This window comes from Astatotilapia calliptera, chromosome 18 (genome assembly GCF_900246225.1).
Source record: "Astatotilapia calliptera chromosome 18, fAstCal1.2, whole genome shotgun sequence".
NCBI classification, from domain to species: Eukaryota; Metazoa; Chordata; class Actinopteri; order Cichliformes; family Cichlidae; genus Astatotilapia; species Astatotilapia calliptera.
Genome location: NC_039319.1, coordinates 6,000,196 through 6,020,820, shown reverse-complemented (window position 1 = coordinate 6,020,820; position 20,625 = coordinate 6,000,196). Strand labels below are relative to the sequence as shown.

The 20,625-nt window shown below is 41.8% G+C and overlaps 1 protein-coding gene across 4 annotated transcripts in view; it reads right to left on the bottom strand.

Moving 5' to 3' along the window:
• Positions 1 to 20,625, bottom strand: part of LOC113009960 (nuclear receptor coactivator 2-like) — a 54,995-nt gene that overhangs the window by 5,054 nt on the left and 29,316 nt on the right. For 2 of the 4 annotated variants that reach the window (XM_026148667.1, XM_026148668.1), the window contains 18 exons: positions 17,919 to 18,022; positions 16,769 to 16,946; positions 16,289 to 16,471; positions 15,103 to 15,204; positions 14,559 to 14,699; positions 13,794 to 13,941; positions 9,650 to 10,868; positions 6,180 to 6,414; positions 5,813 to 6,034; positions 5,488 to 5,673; positions 5,296 to 5,401; positions 5,045 to 5,213; positions 4,633 to 4,953; positions 2,739 to 2,816; positions 2,203 to 2,626; positions 1,235 to 1,481; positions 613 to 766; positions 438 to 512 (listed from right to left, as the gene is read on the bottom strand). In XM_026148667.1, coding sequence (XP_026004452.1) covers positions 438 to 512; positions 613 to 766; positions 1,235 to 1,481; positions 2,203 to 2,626; positions 2,739 to 2,816; positions 4,633 to 4,953; positions 5,045 to 5,213; positions 5,296 to 5,401; positions 5,488 to 5,673; positions 5,813 to 6,034; positions 6,180 to 6,414; positions 9,650 to 10,868; positions 13,794 to 13,941; positions 14,559 to 14,699; positions 15,103 to 15,204; positions 16,289 to 16,471; positions 16,769 to 16,946; positions 17,919 to 18,022 — 4,292 coding nt within the window. The remainder of the gene's footprint in view (positions 1 to 437; positions 513 to 612; positions 767 to 1,234; positions 1,482 to 2,202; positions 2,627 to 2,738; positions 2,817 to 4,632; positions 4,954 to 5,044; positions 5,214 to 5,295; positions 5,402 to 5,487; positions 5,674 to 5,812; positions 6,035 to 6,179; positions 6,415 to 9,649; positions 10,869 to 13,793; positions 13,942 to 14,558; positions 14,700 to 15,102; positions 15,205 to 16,288; positions 16,472 to 16,768; positions 16,947 to 17,918; positions 18,023 to 20,625) is intronic. The other 2 variants (XM_026148670.1, XM_026148671.1) reach the window with 2 other exon arrangements.

Here is a 20,625-nt window from a genome sequence, read left to right as displayed (position 1 = left end):
GTTATTACAGACTTTTACTCCACAGAATCAAAACCAATCATGTAACCAAAAACAAAACAAAAACTGATTTTTCACCCACACCTTATATCTCATTTTCAGCCATTAAAGGCTTCCAGTGCACATTTTAAACACAAATTAATGAATTTAAATCTAAAGACTGAAAGCGGGGCAATACCAAGCTAAGGATGGCAAAATCTGAGCCTAGAGTTAAACCATTATTTTTATAGTGTAGTGATGGGTGCACTTTTAAGCAACAGTGTACAGCCACATCACAGAGCATTTCCACCTATAGCATACATTTCCCAGCAACCTGCAGCAATTACTGTGTATTACACCCTATGTTTTGTTACGTTTTACAACACTGTGCCTGTGCTAGTATTACAGAAACATCCGTGCAAATAGGATACGAAGATGTTTTGAAGAAGTGCATTACTTACAGAACTGGATTCACCCTCTTGAGTCAGCATGTCAATCCCTGTTATCTGTTCCAGGATAAGGCTGCTTTCATTGCCCTGCAAATTCATAGTGAACAACCACAATTACAGCTTCTGCATGTGTGACAAAACAACATAAAAAGAATTAGGTGTGACAATGTAAGCTTGTATGAAGCACCTGTTCTGTATTCATAGAGGCCATGGAGCTCATCTGTCCAGACATTGGGTTCATGCTATTATTGCCCATGGCAAGGTTCATGTTGTTGTTGCCACTGTACATTCCTCCACCGGGTTGTGTGGAGTAGTGAGACTGAGACTGTTGGGGGTAGACACTGAAAGAAGACAAGCTGAGTCAAAAAGGATAAAAAGAATTCTAAAAAAAAAGAAAAATAAACTAAAATGACTGAGACCTATTATGCTTTTCCTTATTCTCTGCCATGTGTGCATCTTTATAATAGCTACTCTTTGTTCTATATGTCAGCAATTAGTGTGGATATCCCTAATTTGGAAACAATAACAATTATAATAATATTTAGGAACACACAGCTCTGACTTTGAGGACAGAAACCATCTCATCAGCTGTTCAAGCCTTCGGTTTCCTCAGGACAGCCAATCAGAAGTAAGCTGGACTAACATTACAAAGGCGCTAATACTGCTAGTTTTGGACAACAGAAGGCCAAAACAAGCCCCCAAATAAGGATTACTACTGTGAATATGCAAATCTACTCTTGTAAAAGCCAATAACAGAAATACTCAGCTGTAAATAAACACAACATTTCAAAAGCATTTGCACATAATACCTGTTGCTGCTGGTGATGTTGGCAGGCTGAGACCATCCGTTGAGGTCGGCACTAGGCTGGTAGCTGGGAGGTCCTCCCTGGTTCGGACCCTGGTGTTGGGTTTGGGGTGGACCTTGGTTTTGCTGCAACATAGGGCTCTGACCCTGCCCCATTCTGGGGGACAGCAAGGGGCTCTGCGGCGTGGTGGCCCCGCATGGAAAACAGGACACTGGATCCTGGTGTTGCTGCTGCTGCTGCTGGCTCATTCCTGCACGTCAGAGTGTCATAGACAGTTACAATAACACAAGTAAAAACTAAGACTTTATAATAATTTTCAGATGGTGGTAATCTGGACTAGTTAGACCCCAACATTATATGAAGATCTTACCAAAAGGATAAAGTGAATTTGAGACAAATGAGAATGACCTTTCCTCTGAGACTCAGAGAAAAGTTTTTTACAGTATCTGAAAAATCATCAAAATCTTTGATTCACCAATGAGAGAGCCCTATAACTGAAAGACCAACCAGAAATGGAAAGAAAAAAGGCCCAAACTCACCAACAGCTAGATTGTTAATAAATTAAATTCACACAAAATACTCATGTCGTATTGTCCTCACTTCAGAAGATCTTTTTTGTTAAATGAAATTCATTTACTTCAGTTCTGACAGCACTGACAGAACTTTTACAAGCCACCCCACCCCTTGTGATTGGTTTACGACAGTTACAATAAAACAATCACAGAAAAAAAAATCGACTTCCTTGTTCTTTTAAGTAATAATAAGAAAATAATTTTGCTTCTGTGTTGATTAGCACAGAAAAAAAAGACAGCAGAAGGAAAAAACTAATCATGCAGCCTCCACCAACACCCAGTCATGAAAAAAGAAAAAAAAGACCGCCACCACAAAAAAAAGTAAAAAGAACTATAGCACATCTTCCATGAAGCACACACAGACCACTGAGATGCTGTTGCTGTGCTCTCATCATATACCTGCACTGCTGAAGTGGAAGGGACTGTGGTGTGATGGCGGACTCATTACACCTCTGTATTGCCCTCCCACATTTCCCATCATGCCCTGACTAGCCAGATGATGGCTGGGGGAGTGAGGGGAGGAGAAGGGGCTGGAGGAGCTTGGATGAGGAGGAGAGGGCAGGCCTGTACCGTAGCTGGAGGCCGAGTAGGGGAACTGCTGCGGGTTGCCCTGCGGGAGCCGTGGGTTGGTACCACCCATGGGCATTGGCGTAGGAGCAGCGCCCCCAGTGGGCATATTGGGTGGCATGTTGATGCCCTGAGTGCGCATCATCATGGCACGCTGCTGCTGCATGTGCTGCTGCTGCTGTTGTTGGCGTTGGCGTAGGTGGTTGGTGAGGTACTCGCGCTGCCGCTGGGCCATCATCTCAGAGTTGAGGGTTCCCTGCAGGAGGAGATGCACATTTAGGCAAGGAGCAAAAAGGGGAAATGATTTGTGCTGATAATATTTAGCATGTGTTTACAAGAGAATAAAGTGTTCGTGCAGGCAAACCGACCTGGTTTGGTACATTAGACCGTAGAGGTAGATTCATGTTGGAGACTCCACCCATCTGGTTCACCATTGGCTGTCGGTTCTAGAGAGAAGGCAGAGCAGCCCGGAATTAAAAAAAATATGATATTGCAATTTTGCCCTTAATAAATGCCTTAAAATACATTCAATGCATATGATTAACTGATGTGCACAAGTACTGAAGCACTGATCTGGGTGTTTGTAAGAGTTTTGCAGTTTTGCATTCACCTGCAACCCATTTAAAGAAAAAAAAAAAGAATTAAAATCACATTTTTGATTCAGATGGGTTTTGAAAAAAAGTTTTCTTCTATAAATAAACTTCACTGTTTCTCTGCTGGCACAATAAATGTAAAGCGGGAAGTGTAAAAGTCGTGCCACACATCTGAACAAACTGCTAATTGCTGCTAATTTCAGTGACGTTTAAGGGACAAAGCGTTTTGCCTTGACTCTCCACCAGGTGGCAGCCTGGACCAAAACACCAGCTGTGTCTTTGTTGGCGTAGACAAAATTTAAGACAAAACAAAAACTGAAAATCTAGATAAGCTCAACATTTATGTAGTAATACAAACACAATAAAAAAAATAAAAGTGTTTCACATAGAGAAATTAGACAACAACAGCTTTTCAAAGAGAAATCCTAACGTGTTACCAGCTAATAGTATAAGGTATGTGTATGAATTTGTCTGTGCATATTTTGCCGTTTCAGCTGTCAACTGTCTAAGCAACAAAAAAATGCTGATTAAGCCAGAAAGCTGGAAAACATTTGTGCTTTTCTAGCTGCTGCAGTTCAAACTCAGTGAACACTGTTGGCTCAGAGGCATCTTTTGTAATCAGATTTTTCTTTTTCAAAATGGTAATGAGGTTTCATGCTTGAATGAAACATCAATGCCTGGTTTGCCAGGATTCATGACTGAATCATATGAAACAGTTTGTAGTTACAGAAAGGAAAAGATTTGTTTCTGTGATCGTACTTAGGTGACATTAAGGGATGGACATGACTATAAATATATGTAACTGACTGTCTGCAAAGCAACTGATGTCCTTTTAAACCCGGTGACTGCTGGGGTCAACAACAACAACGGTCAATCACAATCACTGTACTGAATTTCCATAAAAGCGTTGCTTTACAAGACAAACTTTACTTGAAATTTTTATTTGCTCCAACCACCAGTTGCATGCAGCAATAATTGCTGGCTTTTTTAAGCAACAAAGAGAATCAGAAAGAAAAAAGAACCAAATGGAGGAACTTGTTACATTAGCCAGGTCACATCTTTGAATTTAATCTAATCTTCATGCTGAGTAACTAATTATAATTGTCCTTATATCCATTTCTGTCAGAAAAACTGGATTGATATTTCATCTGCAGTACTTTATCTTTAGTAGTATGGCTCTGTTCTGGGACCTCGCTGCACTTTGACATGGGATGGCAAGGCAAGACTAAGGCAAGAACAGCAGCAATAACCCCCTCCCCAGAACTGAGCAAGCACCAGTGAGAACAGGCATAATATTGACTATGTCAGAAATAGCATGAAAAGGATGAAGCTGGGTTGCAAAGTGGTTTGCAGAGGCAGAAGAAACTGTATGCAGGATGACACAGCTTAGAAAGGACACCCTAAGAAGGATGTGCTTTCCAAGAAAGGATCAGCACTGCCAGCTGCACTCTGCCCACCTGCCAAAACTAATGCCATGTTCAGCTTTTTGTTAAGCACTATTAGCTACAAGTAACGCCTACACAACCTGTAACTGCTCTGTCATCAAGCATTGAGCACAACCAACACTGTAATACAGTATTGCAACATCAATGTTATATTGTGTACAGTAAAACGTCTGGAAATCTGGAAAAAATAAAAGAGTGAAATTCAAATATTTGGCGCCACCTACCAGCTGAGCCTGGAGTCTGTGCTGCAGCTGAAGCCTCAGGTTATTGGGCTGTGGGGGCATCATAGGATTAGGCCCCCCTGGTCGTATGCCAGCCTGCCTCGGCCCTGCACCTCCAGGCATTCTCATCATTGGGGGATAACATGTGTGCGGCATTCTCTGAGCCCCCATGTGGCTTCCCATAGATTGGCCGTGATAACCACCATCAGGAGGCATGCCACCATAACTTGCCTGACCTGCATAGTGTTGACTGTAGAGAGGAGGCTTCATGCCAGCTGCTGGGTCCGAGGAGCCCAGGTACTGGTCCTGGTCTGGCAGATGACCCTGTAGAGTGGTGAAAAGTGCTTCACATGTTATTTACCAAAACTCCAAAACAGGTTATATGTTTAGCATAGAGTGGCTTAAAGGAGCTCACCTGTCCTGCCAATGTGGGGATTCCCAGCATTTTGTCAATCTCCTCTAGACCCTCGTAGTCCTTTAGCACCGAACACAACTGGTTCAGTAGAGTGCCTTCATCTGGCTGGCCCTCAGACCCTGTGCCGCAACACCCCATGCCATCCTCCTGGGGGACACTGTATGGTGGCCTGGAAGGTAAGTTGGCATTATTATCAAACTAGATTCAGTGCTTCATTTTCTGCTTATGATGACTCTTCTCTTATGCCATACCTGCTTGGATTTCCATAATGATCCATCATCATTCGGTCTGGCCAAGGAGCAGTCTGATTAGGTGGAGCCTGCTGCTGAGGGTAAGGAGGCGTTGCCATGTCCAACTCTGCAGGGGAAAAATACACAGAATATCAGAAACAGCGTAGAATTCAAGGAGAGAAGAGTTTCTGTTATTTGCCCATTTTCTCTTACCGTTGCTCATCATCTGCATATTAACCATGGCTCTGGATCCAGATGGAACACTGCCTCTTGCAGGGAGTGCAGCATTCATGTTGGGAACCATACGACCAGGTCCAACTCCCTGGCCCATTACTGGGCCTGCAGAGCCCCCCATGGGCCTCTGGGGACTCCAACCTTGCTGCATGGAGCCACGCATTCCTGTAATGGGGAAAAGATTCATTCAAAGGTTATTTAGTATTATATATGTATTTGTATATATGTGTATATATGTATTTGACATACATATTTGCTATATAGCCAGAAATACACCTCAAAGTTATATCTTGTTCTGCCTCACCTGTGTTAGTCATTGCAGCTTGGTTAGCCATGCCCGCGTGGGGTCCCATCATGCCTTGTTGCTGCTGCTGTTGCATTAAGTGGTATGGGTTACTGTTCCTGTGCTGAGGAGGGAAAGGCCTGTTGGTGTGAGGGGAGGGGCCCATGCTGCTGTCAAGAGACATGCTCCTTATTGGAGGACCACCTTGAACTGGATGGCTGGGCCTGGGACCATTAAAGCCTGCTAGGAGGAAAAACAGTATTTTTTATTCCCCATACAGTACTGTACATATTTAGAGACAATCTGAAGATTTTCTCAATATTTAGCAAGTTCAAGATGTTGGAATGGTGTAATTCAGTCAAACACAAACACTGTGTTGCAGACGTACTTGCGGGGACGATGGGAGGGAAGGGTCTGTGCTGGGTGGGCGGGCTGCCGCTGTCTTTCATCTGCAGAATGTCAGAGATGATGGTCTGTTTGTCGACAGAGGAGGCAGGTGGCACAGAAGAGGAAGAGGATGACGAGGGATCAGCACCCCTGGTCGGTGGTTGACTGGGGAACAGCGGCTGCTGCTCCTGGCCACCACTTTGCAGGTTATCCAACAGGTCCTCGAGCTCATTGGTCTGAGACCAGCCACAGGGAAAAAACAGGATTAATAAATAGATTATTTATAGGATAAAATGACATAAAACACATTTTACATCACATGACAGTAGCACCAGTGTGCCACATTGCTGCATTACATCCAAACATACGTTGTAACATTATTTTCAGTGAAGGGCTGTTGACATTTAGGGAACTGAATAATGAAAAAAATGCATGCTTTCATGTGACAACGTGCAGAAATAGGGTTCGAAAGTAGATGTAACATCATGTGGTTTCATGTCTTTTTTCCATATGCTGTGGTAATCCTGGCATGCCACTAAAACTAGTTCATAATTCAAACAACGTATGTCACTATACGGTTGCCTCTGGCCATTTGGTTGATGAAGAGAGGAGGAGCTAAAAATAAACTGCTGGTGCTAATGAGGTCATGTGTGATGTACAGTAAGTCCCAATCACAGCTCTGTTTAACGCCAAGAGAACACACACACAGATACAGAGTGAAAGGTGAAAACAGAATGGCCACACACCAAAGGAAACACTAGTAAAAAAGAAAAAAATGTGTAAATGAAAAAATATATTTATTTTTATTATTTCAGAAGTTCAGCTGTTCATAACATTGTAATAGGACCCTGCTTTATAACTCATGGTCTTGCTAGCTGTCAGCATGGTGCTCATATGTAATATAGTACTACTAATAGGTGTGCTTCTATTCTCCGAAAGACTGAACTTCAGTCATTTTCCATTGGCCACTTCCTGTAGCTTACTTTTACCATAAATGCACCTGCCTTGTCAATAAGCAACAATCTGAACTGAATACAGATTTACTAACTAACCAATAACAGCAGGATAGAGGGTTACGACACTGAAACCAATGATGTGTTTGGGTTTAGCAATTTTTAACCACTTGAAGGAAACCACATACATAATATTAATGTGGGCAAATGATTACATGTTGATGCTAAAAATTGCGGGTGTCTGCTATTAGCCTAAACTTTAAGCAGTCGGTGTTACAGTAGGTCTGCCATGAGATCAAGCCTTAATTTCCATTGGTCAACAGACCCAGCTCCTGACTCACTAGCTGTACTTCATTGGACAAGTTTTGGTAGCTGTTAATCACCACACGTCGGCAACACCCCACCGTATGAGCTGTTTTGGAGATTCTCTAGTCTTATACATCTAATATGAAAAATCTACTGAAGTTATAGTTTATTTTAGCATACATCTAATTAACCTGGATCCAATAGGCATAAGGAAACAGGAGGTGAACTGTGAGGAGGATTTCTCTGTAGTCTCTCAGATCTTTACACTTGATAAATTCAAAAACCAACTGCTCACTTTCTTCCTGGCACATCACACCCCTGAACAAGTGTCAATATAATAACCAAACTCCATATCAATATCATATGTCAGAGGATTTATGGTTGGTCAGTTTACATATCCCTGATAAGTCATAAAGTGTGTCTATAAAAGGAGGATGTGCTTCTCCAGTGCCAGTTAAACCTGGAGTCATTCTAATAGCCAGAAGAGGACAAGTCCTGTTAACAAAAACAAACATTTCCTTAATGAGGTCAGCCATTGTGGTGTCAACAGCTATTTCTAAATACTCAGTGGAGCAAGTTAACTTAGTCAGTTATCATCAAATGTATGGCAAAATACACAACACGTAGTGTAAGATTTAGGGCGTGGCTATTTTGTGATTGCTAAGGTGTACAGTATTCTTAATTTTTTTCAGTTAGTTCCACCATCTGCTCATAACATGTAGTTTAAAAACAGATTACAGTGACAATGAGGCTCATCTCGAGGCTTAAAAATGGAGTCCCCAAATTTGTGGGTGACATCACTGTGTCCATCTTTTCAATACAGTCTAAGTGATGAGCCACAGAATTGTTAAAGCATGTTTAAACAAACTGTCAGGTTCAGTTCAGGTCTAGTGACACATGCTCACCAGAGATGGATAGACTTTGACCATTGTTTCAAGGTCCACTGACAGATGTTCATCCACTGAGATAAAGTTTTCATATGTAATATTTATTCTGATGATGCCCATTTGGTTCCTGGAATAAATGTTTAAAAAATGTTCATGGGATTTAACATTATTTTAAAAAAAAATTCAACCCTCCAAATCTAACAAATCTATAAAGTTTTCTATTAACTGGTGGCAGACATCATGGTTTATTCTTCTAGGATGCTGTGATGTGCACACATATGGATATTTTTAAACATTCAGGCACACCACACATGCAGCCGTGCACACTTATACAAATGCACGCAAACACACCTACATGTGTGCTGATCCATAGCAACACAACTCCTCTGCTGTTCCTGCAAGATATGCCTCAAACACAGTAAGTAAACTTTCCCAGCGAAACTGCAACTCTGCACACACACACACACACACACACACACACACAGACACCACACAGGAGACCTGTGCAGTGTTTTTGAAATCTCATTCCCATACAGTATTGGTTTCCCTTGTTCTTCGCTCACACACACTGACTCACACATATGCCTAAGCCTTTAAACAGTACTCCTCTGCTTTCTTTGCCAGGGCATCTTGTGTTTCTGGGAGCGTGGGGGGCAGTGTGCCATTGGCTGTCTAAAGAGGAACTCAACACGGATCTCACAGAACAAACGAGCATCACCGACCACATTTCTTACTTTTAGGTGTTCATGTGAACCTTAAGCAATTACAAAGATTTGTTAACAATACAGTTTTCCCAAGAAATTGAATCATCTATTAAAACAGATGTAGCATTATGTGTTGCTTAGACAATGATGCATCTCAGTGCTTATTTTGAGGGATTCAGGGCTCCCTGTGTAGTTAGTAAAAACTCCTAATACTGAGGCCTCTGATTGTGTAGCATTTGTAACAATGACTATGACTTAAAAGTGCTGTTTTCTTAGTATTTTTAAATTGACTAAGTTTGGAGGGAGCAAGAATTAATCAGCAATGTGCTCGTTGTAAATGAGAAACAGCTGATGACTTTGATGTTACATGTAGTAAAGACATCATATTGTAGCAGGAAGCTACGACAACTACTACTGAAACGTGAAAGCTGTAATATTTAAGGCTATTTTATGTAACAAAGGAACTGAAAATACATGGAAATAATTGAGCTTCACCACCTGAAACCTAAAAAAAAAGCATTTAAAAACTAAACGGAACTGAACCGAGCACACAGGGCAAACAAAAAACAAGCTGACGCTACCAAACCAGTAGTTAATAAATCTGCCTGATAAATTACTGACCTGTGGCTCCATGTTAAAGCCTGTTTCTGGTTTCTCAGTCTTAACGCTGGAGAGCTTCAGTCCTTCACCAGGTTCTATCTTGATGGCTTTATCCAGGATGCTGTTATCATCCCTGTCCAGGAGATAGCGAAGCAATGCATTGTCCTTCTTTTTGGGGCTCCCTGGCTCCTGTTTTGTGGAGAGTTCACCTAGAGCGGTCATGCTGTCCCCGGAGGCCGACTCTGGACCAATGGGATCTTTTCCGGTTGCTTCAGCTGTTAGTTTGGCCAACTCCACGGGCGAGGTGCTGTTTTGCAGCAACCTGTGAAGAATTTTATGTTTCTCCTTTAAAGAGGTGGAGTGGTTGTTATGTCCCACCCCACCTACACCACCAAGCTGGTCCTTACAGATCTGGTCATCTCCGAAAGCACCCGTTGGTGAGCAGGGATCAGAGGGCTCCAACTTGGTGGTGAGCAGCTGGAGCAGCTTGGTATGGCCTTTGGTGTTCAGAAGTTGGTTTGGCGCATCACTAAGGTCACCCAGACTCTCCCGGTCACCATCTCTTCCCTCCCCCTGATCACCTTCCTGGTTCTGGGATGTCAAAAGGTCTTGCTCCTGAAAAGTTCCAAATAGGTCAACCTCTAAGCTTATATTGTTCTTGGCTTTTTGGCTACCGGGGTTGGAGCTGTGAAGAGGGCTCTGAAGGCCGACTGGTTTTCTGTCAGGGGACTCTGGGTGCTGTCCTTCACTGAGTCCCTGGGAAATCCTGTGGCCCTGGCTGAGAGCCTGCAGTGCGCTAAGAGAGTTAAACCCTTGGTTGGTTCCTGTGCTGCTGCACACAGGGGCTGGCGATCGGAGGCTGGCTGCAGGAGAGAAAGAGCCAGGGGGGTGCTGGGGGAGATGCGGACTACTACAGCTGCTGCTGCTAGCTGGCATGCTGGGGCTCTGGCGATGACGAGGAGACAACATGGCACCTTGGGCCCCTGAGGTGATACTGGGGCTTCCCAAGGCTAAAGGGCTGCCCAGCTTTTGTGCATGGCTATTTCCCTGAGGCGTAGGCGCTCGCCCTGACATAGCTCCATAACCACGTCCAAGGTTGCCAGAGGCTGTGGCAGCGTAGTGTGTGTTGCTGGTGACACTGGCGTCAGGGGAAGGAGAAGACACACTCATACTGGTTGGGGTCATTGGTTTGGCCATAGCCTGACTGGCAGATGTGTCTGCAGTCATGCTGCCATTTTCCCTGGATGAAAAATAAGACAGTCAAGAATGAGACCTATTCAGTTATGTGCTGTCAGTATGTAGATATGCAGACTCAGTGTGTATGCTGAGCTGATAAAGCTTGACAAAACATAAGGGATAAAACCTACAAGCCACATGTCACACAGTTATACATAAAAGAGATGAAAATAAAGATTTAACGTGAAGCAGGCTCTATTATAATGATATAAACGTCCAAATAAAATTCTATTATACCACCTACGGTTATTGTGTGCAATCCATCATCCCTGGGAGATTCCACTGACCAACACTTTCTAGTGACCAGTGTCTTTTGAATTTTGCACAATGTGTTTGCATTCAAATATAGACCCCTTCCTTCCTGCTGCATGTATTTTTCTTTTTGGAGTGTCATCTTGGGGAGAACTGTTTTCTCGAATGGCTGAAAAGGAAGTCGGTGTGTTGGTGCCTTAGTATCCTGCACCTTGCCCTTTTTCATGTTAAACATTTGCCTGGTGAAGACGTAGTAGAGTTGATATGCTTTTTCTTGAATCACACTCAAATACAGCTTTTGCAGATGAAAAAAAATTATATTATTGTATCTTCAAAGATGCCCATTCAATCACATCTTATCCAGTTAGATTTGTCAGTGGTGATGGTATAAACAGAAAGGCAACGAACTTTGATTCTGAGTTTCAGAGCCTACAGACTGAGGCATCAGTCTTTTAGTCCAAAGTCCAAAACATTCTGGAATAAGTGATAACGATGTCACATGTAAGGATTAAGTAGAGTACACCATAAAGTAAAACAACCAGAGCAGGTCTGCGAGTATACACAAGTGAGAAAACATCATAGTAACAAGGGACAGAGGGAGTAACTGTAACAGAGGGAGACTTTCAAACATCAATCAGCTTCAGCTCCACCAAACACACAAAGCTCTCATTGTGCTGAATTCTAGTGCAATAATTTTCAATGTGAAACTTGTGGAAGTAAAAAGGGCAAGTTCTCGCCATTGATCCACAAACACTCTGGGTAACAGTCCTGGCATTGTTTTCTGACCACTGTCCAAACCCAGACTTTGAGCATTCATATCAGCACTTGGATGTTGGTAGAGTCGCAATCCTTCCCTGTGGAGGGAAGGAGGAATGAGGGCACTGTGGACTGGACTGGCTGGTAGTTCTTGTGTGACTTTTGGCTTTAACATACGATGACAACTCTGTATAAGAGACTCTCTGTTTACAATGCAAACTACAGAACCAAATGAGGAAGAAAATGGCCAAAATTGTTAGGGAATGTAAAAAAACACAAAAGTACATCTTTTTCTTTAACTAAAATAAGTATGTCGCTTTTTCTGAATGGATGAAGGCAATTTGGGGAAAGAATTTGGTTTGAATAAGGAAGAGAGAAACTTGGCACTTGGATGGAGTTAAGTGGCAGTTGCAAGGGTGATCAGAAGATTCATAAACAAGAAATCATATGACTTATGACTGTTGGATAACACCTCCCACCCACTCCATGACATGCTGGTCAGTCACAGGAGCACGTTCAGTGAGAGACTGAGATTACCGAAAAGCACCACTGAACGACACAGGAAATCATTCCTGCCTGTGGCCATCTCCCTGTACAACGCATCCACTTAACACACTGTTTGCTGCTACAACTACACATGTTTCTTTTCCAACTATTTATTTATGAGTGACTTATGTATGTATGTATGTATATATATGTATATATTGTACTATTCTTAGTTAGTGTATTGTCTGTCTTGTCTTAATGTTGGTTTAAAATGGAGCACTGTAACAAAAAATAATTTCCCCCAGGGATCAATAAAGTATTCTGATTCTGATTCTGATTAACTCCTCAAATCTAAAGGTTTTCTATGACTGGAGGACAGATATGAAGCTTAATCTGGAAAGACTCTCCCATTCTTGATTTTAGCATTTTGGGTGCCACCATCAGACCTTTTTGGACAAAAAGGTGGAATATCAGCAAGTCTGGTTGCTGGTGTTATCTGTGCAGCACAGATACAGATGTTAAGTAACACATTAATGAAATACAAGAATTCCACTCACCAAAAGAAGAAATGACATACTTGGACAGGACTTTTTAATCTTTAAACCAGCAGAGAGCCAAGCTAACTGCTTTAAAATCCTTTGAAGGGCACTTTTGAGGCCCCAGCAGGCCCATTGTTGTTTGCTGTGTGAGTATACTGTGTTGCTCTCTTCTCTGTCTTAGGTAACGCCTATCTCTCTGCGGAGCCAGTGAGTAGCACTCAGCAATCAGGCCTGGGAGTACTTAAGCTGGGGAAGATGAGCTTTTCAGGGCAGAGTCCTTTGTCTCTGCAGCATTTGAGTGGTGTGCACAATGCACAGGCACAAACAGAGCAGGTCAAACAAGAGGTCTGGTTCAGAGATTTAATTTGCGGAGATGGAGCCACATGGTTAATGATACAAATTTTAAACCTACAATTTAAACAGGTGATTTATTTTTTAAATGGTCATGCTCCTATATTTGTTATGAAAAAGGAAATTAGCTATAGAGACCAAAAGTAATTTATGTACCAGATGTACCAATCAAGTATATTTCTGCTGTAAATTAGGCTTTTAAGTAGTCATTTGAACAACTTATGTTGTTCAAATGACTAGTCTTATGTGTGTGACATAATTGTCACTTGTTCTGACCATATATTTTTACAATTGGTTGTAGTTACACATTTACTACAACTTGTCAATGTTTTTTTGTTGGAATTAGAACAAGATAAACCTTAGCGCTAAACCTTACATTGATTGTCTTAAATCTAAAAGAAATATTTCATGGCAAGAAACTCAAAATCTTTTGTGTGAAAAATGCAACATATCTTCTTTTCAGCAAACAAAAATAATTTAATGAAACATAAAGGGCACTGGGTCTCGTGTAGTGAACACAAAGGAAAAGAAAGAGTGAGTGGTACCTCTGCAGGACATGGAGGGACATGTATAGCTGTGGTTCATTTGTTGCTGAAGATCGGACCAGTTTGCTCTTAGTGTGCGCTGAGACGATGGTGCCGTCAGCCAGGGAGAATCGGTAAAGAGGGCTGAGCGCATGGCTGTTTCTCAACACTGGAAGGGAACCAACAAAAAAAAAAATCAGGTTTCATCATTATATGAATGATAAATACTGAGTATAACTGGTAGAGGGAAATAATTTCTGGTAGCAGAGGTAACAAAAAAAATACAGAAAAGCGTAGCTGTTGTGGAGTGGCGGTGCAGTGGTTAGTAGAATTACCAAAAAAAGTCCTGGGTTCAAATCCAGACTGGGGCCTTTTTGTGTTGTTATTTGTGTGTCTGAAGACGTGCATGGGTCAGGCTATTTGGCGATTCCAAATTGTAGGTGTGAGTGTTAATGGTTGTCTATCTGTATGTTTAGTCCTGTGACTAATCCTGCTGGCAGTTTAAAGCACCACTGCAACCCAAAATTGGATAAGTACAAATAGACCAATAGTTATCATTGTTGGATATTTATGATAATAAAATGTACCTTTGGCAGAAAATGTTATTTCCTAAGATTTAAACACAGACAACTCAAACTTTCTATTAAGTAAAATGAACATGTCCTTGCTTAAAATGACTAATTTATGAACTATGAAGACCATTTTCCGTTGCTTATCCCCACTTACAACCTGGAGCTGTATAAGTGGAAGGAAGCAGATGGATGAATGTGAAGAAAACTGTTTTACCCTCTTGATGGTGCTTTTTGGCGAAGGACATTTCCCCTTCATTCTGCAGGTGGAACCTCTGAATGCACCGTCGAACCAGGTCCTCCCAGCCTGGCTTCATGGATGCCCGCAGCTGACTAGTATCCAGTGACGTGATCTTACCTGAATCGGTAAAATATGACATTGATATTTGCAGATTACTAGTCATGTTTTAGAATATGCATCAAAATACATATAGACCCAAAGATGGAACCGCAACATCTGTGGATTTGACAGATGCAGCCAAAATATTCTGTCTGCTCTTATTTTCTTCCAATAGAAATTATTTCATCATTTGCTACCTAAAATTTGCTTTTAGAAGCTATCAAAATTTTTGGTGGTGGTCAGATTCCACACCAGCACAGCAATGGTGAAAGCCATGTCTTTGAGTAGGACAGTAGCATCATTTCCAGGCTGACTTGAAGCTGTTTCAGATACTAACAACATATTCTTATTGTATTTTATGCTGGCAAGCTACCACAGATCATACAGCATATTAACCCAGGACCTAGCCCTGCGGATGTACCTTGAAGATCCTGGCGTGTGGTGAAGCTCTCATACGTGGGCATCACAGGTCTCTCTTTGACAGGGGCTCTTCTTGCCACACAGATGAGACATGACTGGAAATCTGCAAAATTGAAAAATAAACAGGTTACATTATAGAATAAGTCCTGCTTCTAATGCAACAGGGACTGCGAATGAAAGGCTCTTATAGCTTTAGTAACCTTCGATAGTGAAGCACCGCAAAATATAATGTAGTCAATACAGCGTCGGTGAATGTGTGAAAAACTGAATGTTATAAACATCTAAAAACTGGAATGTGTTAAACTGTACAGGTGTATGTAATAGTGTGACTCCCAGGTGTATCTTCATCCCCTCGGCTGGGGCATCATACCTCCTACCCACATCATTCTACCAGCCTAGATCGAATACTAAAGCAGCTTCAGCTTTACTCTCAGCAGTTTTGTTAACCCTGTCTGTTCCACAACCTTAACATCAAACACACCCACAGCTTCACCTCAGCACTGAAATCAAACAGGACAACTGTGACCTCACCCCCGACATTGATGTCAGCACTAGTCTCAGTCAGAGTCAATCTACACATCAACCTAAATCTCAACCTGCAGCCTTCACTCCGTCCACCAGATATCCTCCTCTTGACGTGGGAGACACTGGCACAATATCTGGTTGTCAGACATCTAAAATTAGATTGGCAGACAGATTCTTTTCCCTAATGTGCATGTGTGTGTGATTAGATTAGATGGGAAGATGACAAAGTGCCACACACTAATTAGTCTCTTCCAGTGGATGGGAGGGAAAATAGAGAGAAGTGATGATGGAAGGAGGACAGGACACAAGAGACTGGGAGACCCAGGATGGTAAGAGTGATAGGAAAGTGACAGAAAGTCAAGACACAGACTGGGTGGTGGAGAAAAAAAAAAAGGAAATGACAGTGTAAAAGAAGTGCACACAAGTGAAAGGGCCAAAGTCACTCTACTACATGGTGAGAAATAACAAAAAACGGGACCAAATCAGCAGAGACAGAAGAAGACATAAAGACGGGGACTGCAAATAGGAAGCGAGGAATAAAGGCATGACAGAGTGAAGATGGAAAATGAGCGGGTGAATCTGAGAAAATAAAAGAAGAAAAATAAAAGGACAGAAAAGAGTGACAAAAAACACAAGTATACTGGCATAAGGAGAGACAATACCTTCCCCCTCTTCTCTGATTGACTTGGGTTCAGAGACAGCAAAACACTGCATGGTCTCATACTTCTGCTGCGCCGCCTCCTGCTGATCCGAGGTCAGCCGGGCTTCACCGTCAGCATGAGGGTTGATCAACATGCGACAGTTAAAGGTGTGGCTGTTCCTGTTGGACGAATCGCGATGATTGACTGCGAGACAGGGAGAGATGCCAAAACAAAGAGGAGACATCGTGAGCATGTTAAATTTCCAACATAAACACTGCAGCATCAAACAAATTTGATATAAGATAAAAAAGCTACAAGAAAAGCTCATTTCACAAAACAGTAAATGCTCCCAACAGTAAGCTACTAGCCACAACCCATTACAAAACATGAAAAATGATCTAAACCAATCACTTTTTCTGCTTTCTATCAACATGGCCGAGTTGTAAGATAAAAAGAAAGTGAAGATTCTCTCAGTGCTGCCAAAGTCAATAACTTTCTCACCCAGGCTCTTGGGCAGGAGGTTCTTGATGAACTCGGTGTGATCTCCAACATGCAGCACGCTGTAGACGCTGGTGTTCATCAGCTCCTCCTGCTGGTAGCGCAAATACTGGCTGACATTCTCCGACACAAACACTATGTTGCCTTCCATGTTGACAACAAAGAAGAAGCCGTCCAGGGCCTGAAGGTGGATGTGAAGACAGGATGAAAGAGAGAGAATAGAGAGCCAACAGAAAACATGAAGGGGAAGAAAGGGAAAATGGGAAGAAGACAAATTGGGAGAGACTCACGTTACTCAGTTAAAGTTTAGATGGATATCTACTACAAATAAATGCTAATATTCTCAAATACCGAGCATGATTCGAGGCACCGCAGCACATCCCAGTGACCGCCGTGTGATTTTCTGTGTATTTTTTCTTTCATTTTCCACCTTAATGCACAGACTGTGATTTTTTTCCTTTAGCACACCCATGTTTACACAAAGGTATCCTGACACCGGTGCAGAATAGAATATAATGGAAAAAAGATGTTGCTTGAATTCTGTTTATCTTACAGACTCCAGGCCGACACCTCGGTGCGCGTTGCTGCTGGTGAACGCTATATATAGCCTGTGTGTATGTGTGGTCAGGCTCCGCCCCTCCTTTTCTAATCTGGCTTTTCACAAAGGTATTTATACCTCACCGGGTCCCATGTTATACGTTGCCACATACCCGTGCATACACACACTCACACTCAAGTAGGTTGGATGACTGCATTAGAGTTTGTCACAGAAACTCTTATCACTCTGTGTCGCTGCAGGAAGATGCTCTAAATTGTCAACATACATGAAATATTTGCAGCCATAATGAGGTCAGATCTCCTTTTTTAGCATTTGCATTTTTGCCCTATTTCAACTGCTGTGACGATAGCATCAGAAACCAGTGAGAAGCTCTCATAATCATTGTCACAGTACATAAATTTATGAAGCACTAGATTAGTGAATTGAAACTATTCACTTGTCCTCAGTTTTGGCAGCAGCAGCAAAAGCAGTAATCCTTTTTGGTTTTACCATCGTGCCTACAAATACTGTAGCTTGTTTTGATTATTACTGATATGACTGTCATTTTTTCCCCCAACACATGTATTGTAGCCACAAACTGTTGGTTGAACCCACCTCCAGCATCATGGGCCCAAGAGTGTCTTTATCAATAACACCTTGGCCTGTGGACGAGACGTCTGCTTGCTGCACCTCCTCTGCATCGGCCACCGGAGCCTTTTCTGTAACAGACATGACAAAATTTCATCTCCGAGTCAAGAAAGATCTTCTTGTTCAATGGTTTCAACGCAAGGCTGTAACGACTTGAGATTTGCACTCCTCGATGTTACTGTGGGCAAAAAATCCGTAGAAAATCATAGTTATCTTCAGTATACACTTACTGTGACACACCTAATCAATATTAAAAGTATTGATAAGGTAATAACAATAATAAAAATAGCCTACATTCCTTTACCATCCAACAGGGAACAGATCAAGAAAAAAACTGCACGAAACATTTGAAGTTATTTAATGAAGGCATGACTCATTGATGATGGAGCATGTCAGCAGCATCAAAAGGAAAGCTTGTTTCCAATGAACCAGCTCACTGTATGTGTATCAGAGAAATATGCTCATTTTCTTGGAAAACTATCTTGTCAGACCGAAGCTTTCACTGTAGCTCTCCCTCTTAGTGGGTATTTTATTTTCACAGAAAACACTGACAGTATTGTTTTTGTGATGATGAAGCCTTCAGGCAAACACACACCCACTCAGAGACTGTTTTTTTATGTACACCAAGACCTTTCACACATTACATTCTTTGGCTAGTCCTTACTCTAACCTTGTGCTTATATAAACTCTAAACCAATCTTCCAGCAGCACGATCCTGTGTAGGTTTCAGTGGTGGGGATGTCACGGGCAGCAGGTATCACTACTCTAATGCCTTCTACATTTTACACTTTCGTAGCCATACTAGAGGCCAGTCTCCACTCTCCTCCCTGGTTGTACCACTGGACTGTTAAGCCTCCCATGGCCCCATTAGACCACATAGCTGACATTCCTGTTGTGGGACCGGAGCTGTACAGAGTCATCAGCCTTAAACCCTGTCACAGAGAGCCTGGGGTGGCTCTGCAGTGCACGTTGGAGGGTATTACAATAATACTCAGCATGTTTTTAAAATCAATAAATATGTTACACTCCAGTTGACACGATCAATTTATGCACTCAGGTTTGGACCCCAAAGCCCCAATTTGCACGAAGAAGCAAAAGAGTTATTCTGCATACCACTGCCTATAAATTAAGCTTACATAATCAAAATAACTTTCAAGCTAAACATCACAGCAAAAACACTCAATACTAGCAGTCAAACTTGCATATTAACAGCTGTGTACTATACATAATGCAGTATGCAGTATTGACGAACGCACAGCTCATTAGATCTAAACAGCTTTATTCAAGCCAACACCTTAAGCAGCAGTTTGAATAATGAGACAACTTCAGCTAAACAAAGCAGGGTGGGGAAAAAATCCATCTCCCATCAAGTGGGTGAGATTCCATTTTTCTAAATGAATATAAAATGTCTAATATATGGTTATATACGTTTTACATTAAACAAAGCAGGCTGCAAAAATGTGTCAGAATAGAAAAGAACAGTTTTCTTTATGGAGAGCCATGTATTAAATGCAGAATTTCCAAATATCTTGTTGGACAACGGATGATGATTACACCCTTTTCATTGCTAGTTAACACTCTTTAAAACAAACCCATCCTCTGCACTGGCTTATTTAGCTTAGGAAGCTGAGATTTGAAATAATTAACTGGTTAATTGAGTAACAGACAGGAAATTAAGTGCCAACACAACTGATTGCTTACAGTAAGTCATTACTAAACATAGAGATGGATGTCACCCGCTGGTTAGTGAAATCCCCTTTGTGGAGCCTTAAGCAGAGCGTTGTTTTTTTTTTTTATCACTGGTGTTTTTGCATTTGAGTGAGAACCAAGGACACGGCACACTCATATGGTAGTGCACGCTCACTACACAAATACTCATCATCTAGAATTTTACCCTGCAGTAAGTGTAAATATGAGCTGTGAGCCAAAGAGCATAAACACACACCTTGTCGCCTGACTATCATGAATGGGTACGTACAATGCTATTTTCTCACCTGTTTGTTTCTGTGAGCTTTCCATCAGGTGACATGTGACATGTTTTTTTGTCTGAATTCATAACTTTTGTGTGAAATCGACCTCAGCAGGTCAAAAAGATGCAGACAATAGTGGCTCTCTGAAGTTGACCAGGCAGCTGTGTGTATTATCTGTTTGTATGTGTGTGTGCGTGTGTGTGCTTATTCAGCTGTTGTTTTCAAATGCAAACTGCGCCATGACACATGGACACCAAGTGGCTGACCACAGGAACTAAAAGAGAAGAGGGGCCATGAGAAAATGAGTGATGAAGCCAGCAAAGATAAGAGATAAAGATATGAGCAAGAGAGACAAATGGAAGTACAGAGATAAGACAGAGGCTGTGTAGGAGACATGAAAGATACAACAGGTTAACAGAAAGAGGAAAGGAAAATATAGAAAATAACAGAAGAATAAAAGAGTGTATAAAACAAGACAAACAAAGAAGAAAGAAGAAAATACAAGGAAGAAAAAAGGATAAAAAAGAACAGAAATGAAAGGACAAACACATGAAAAAGAAGATAAAAGGATGAGGAAAAAGAGTGGGTAAAGCAAGCTCGGGAGGGAAAGAAAAGAGGAGAAAGACGAGGATAAGGAAGGATAAAATTACATCAAGGTTGAAAGAGTGAATAAACAAAAGGGAGAAAAGAAGAGAAGAAAAACA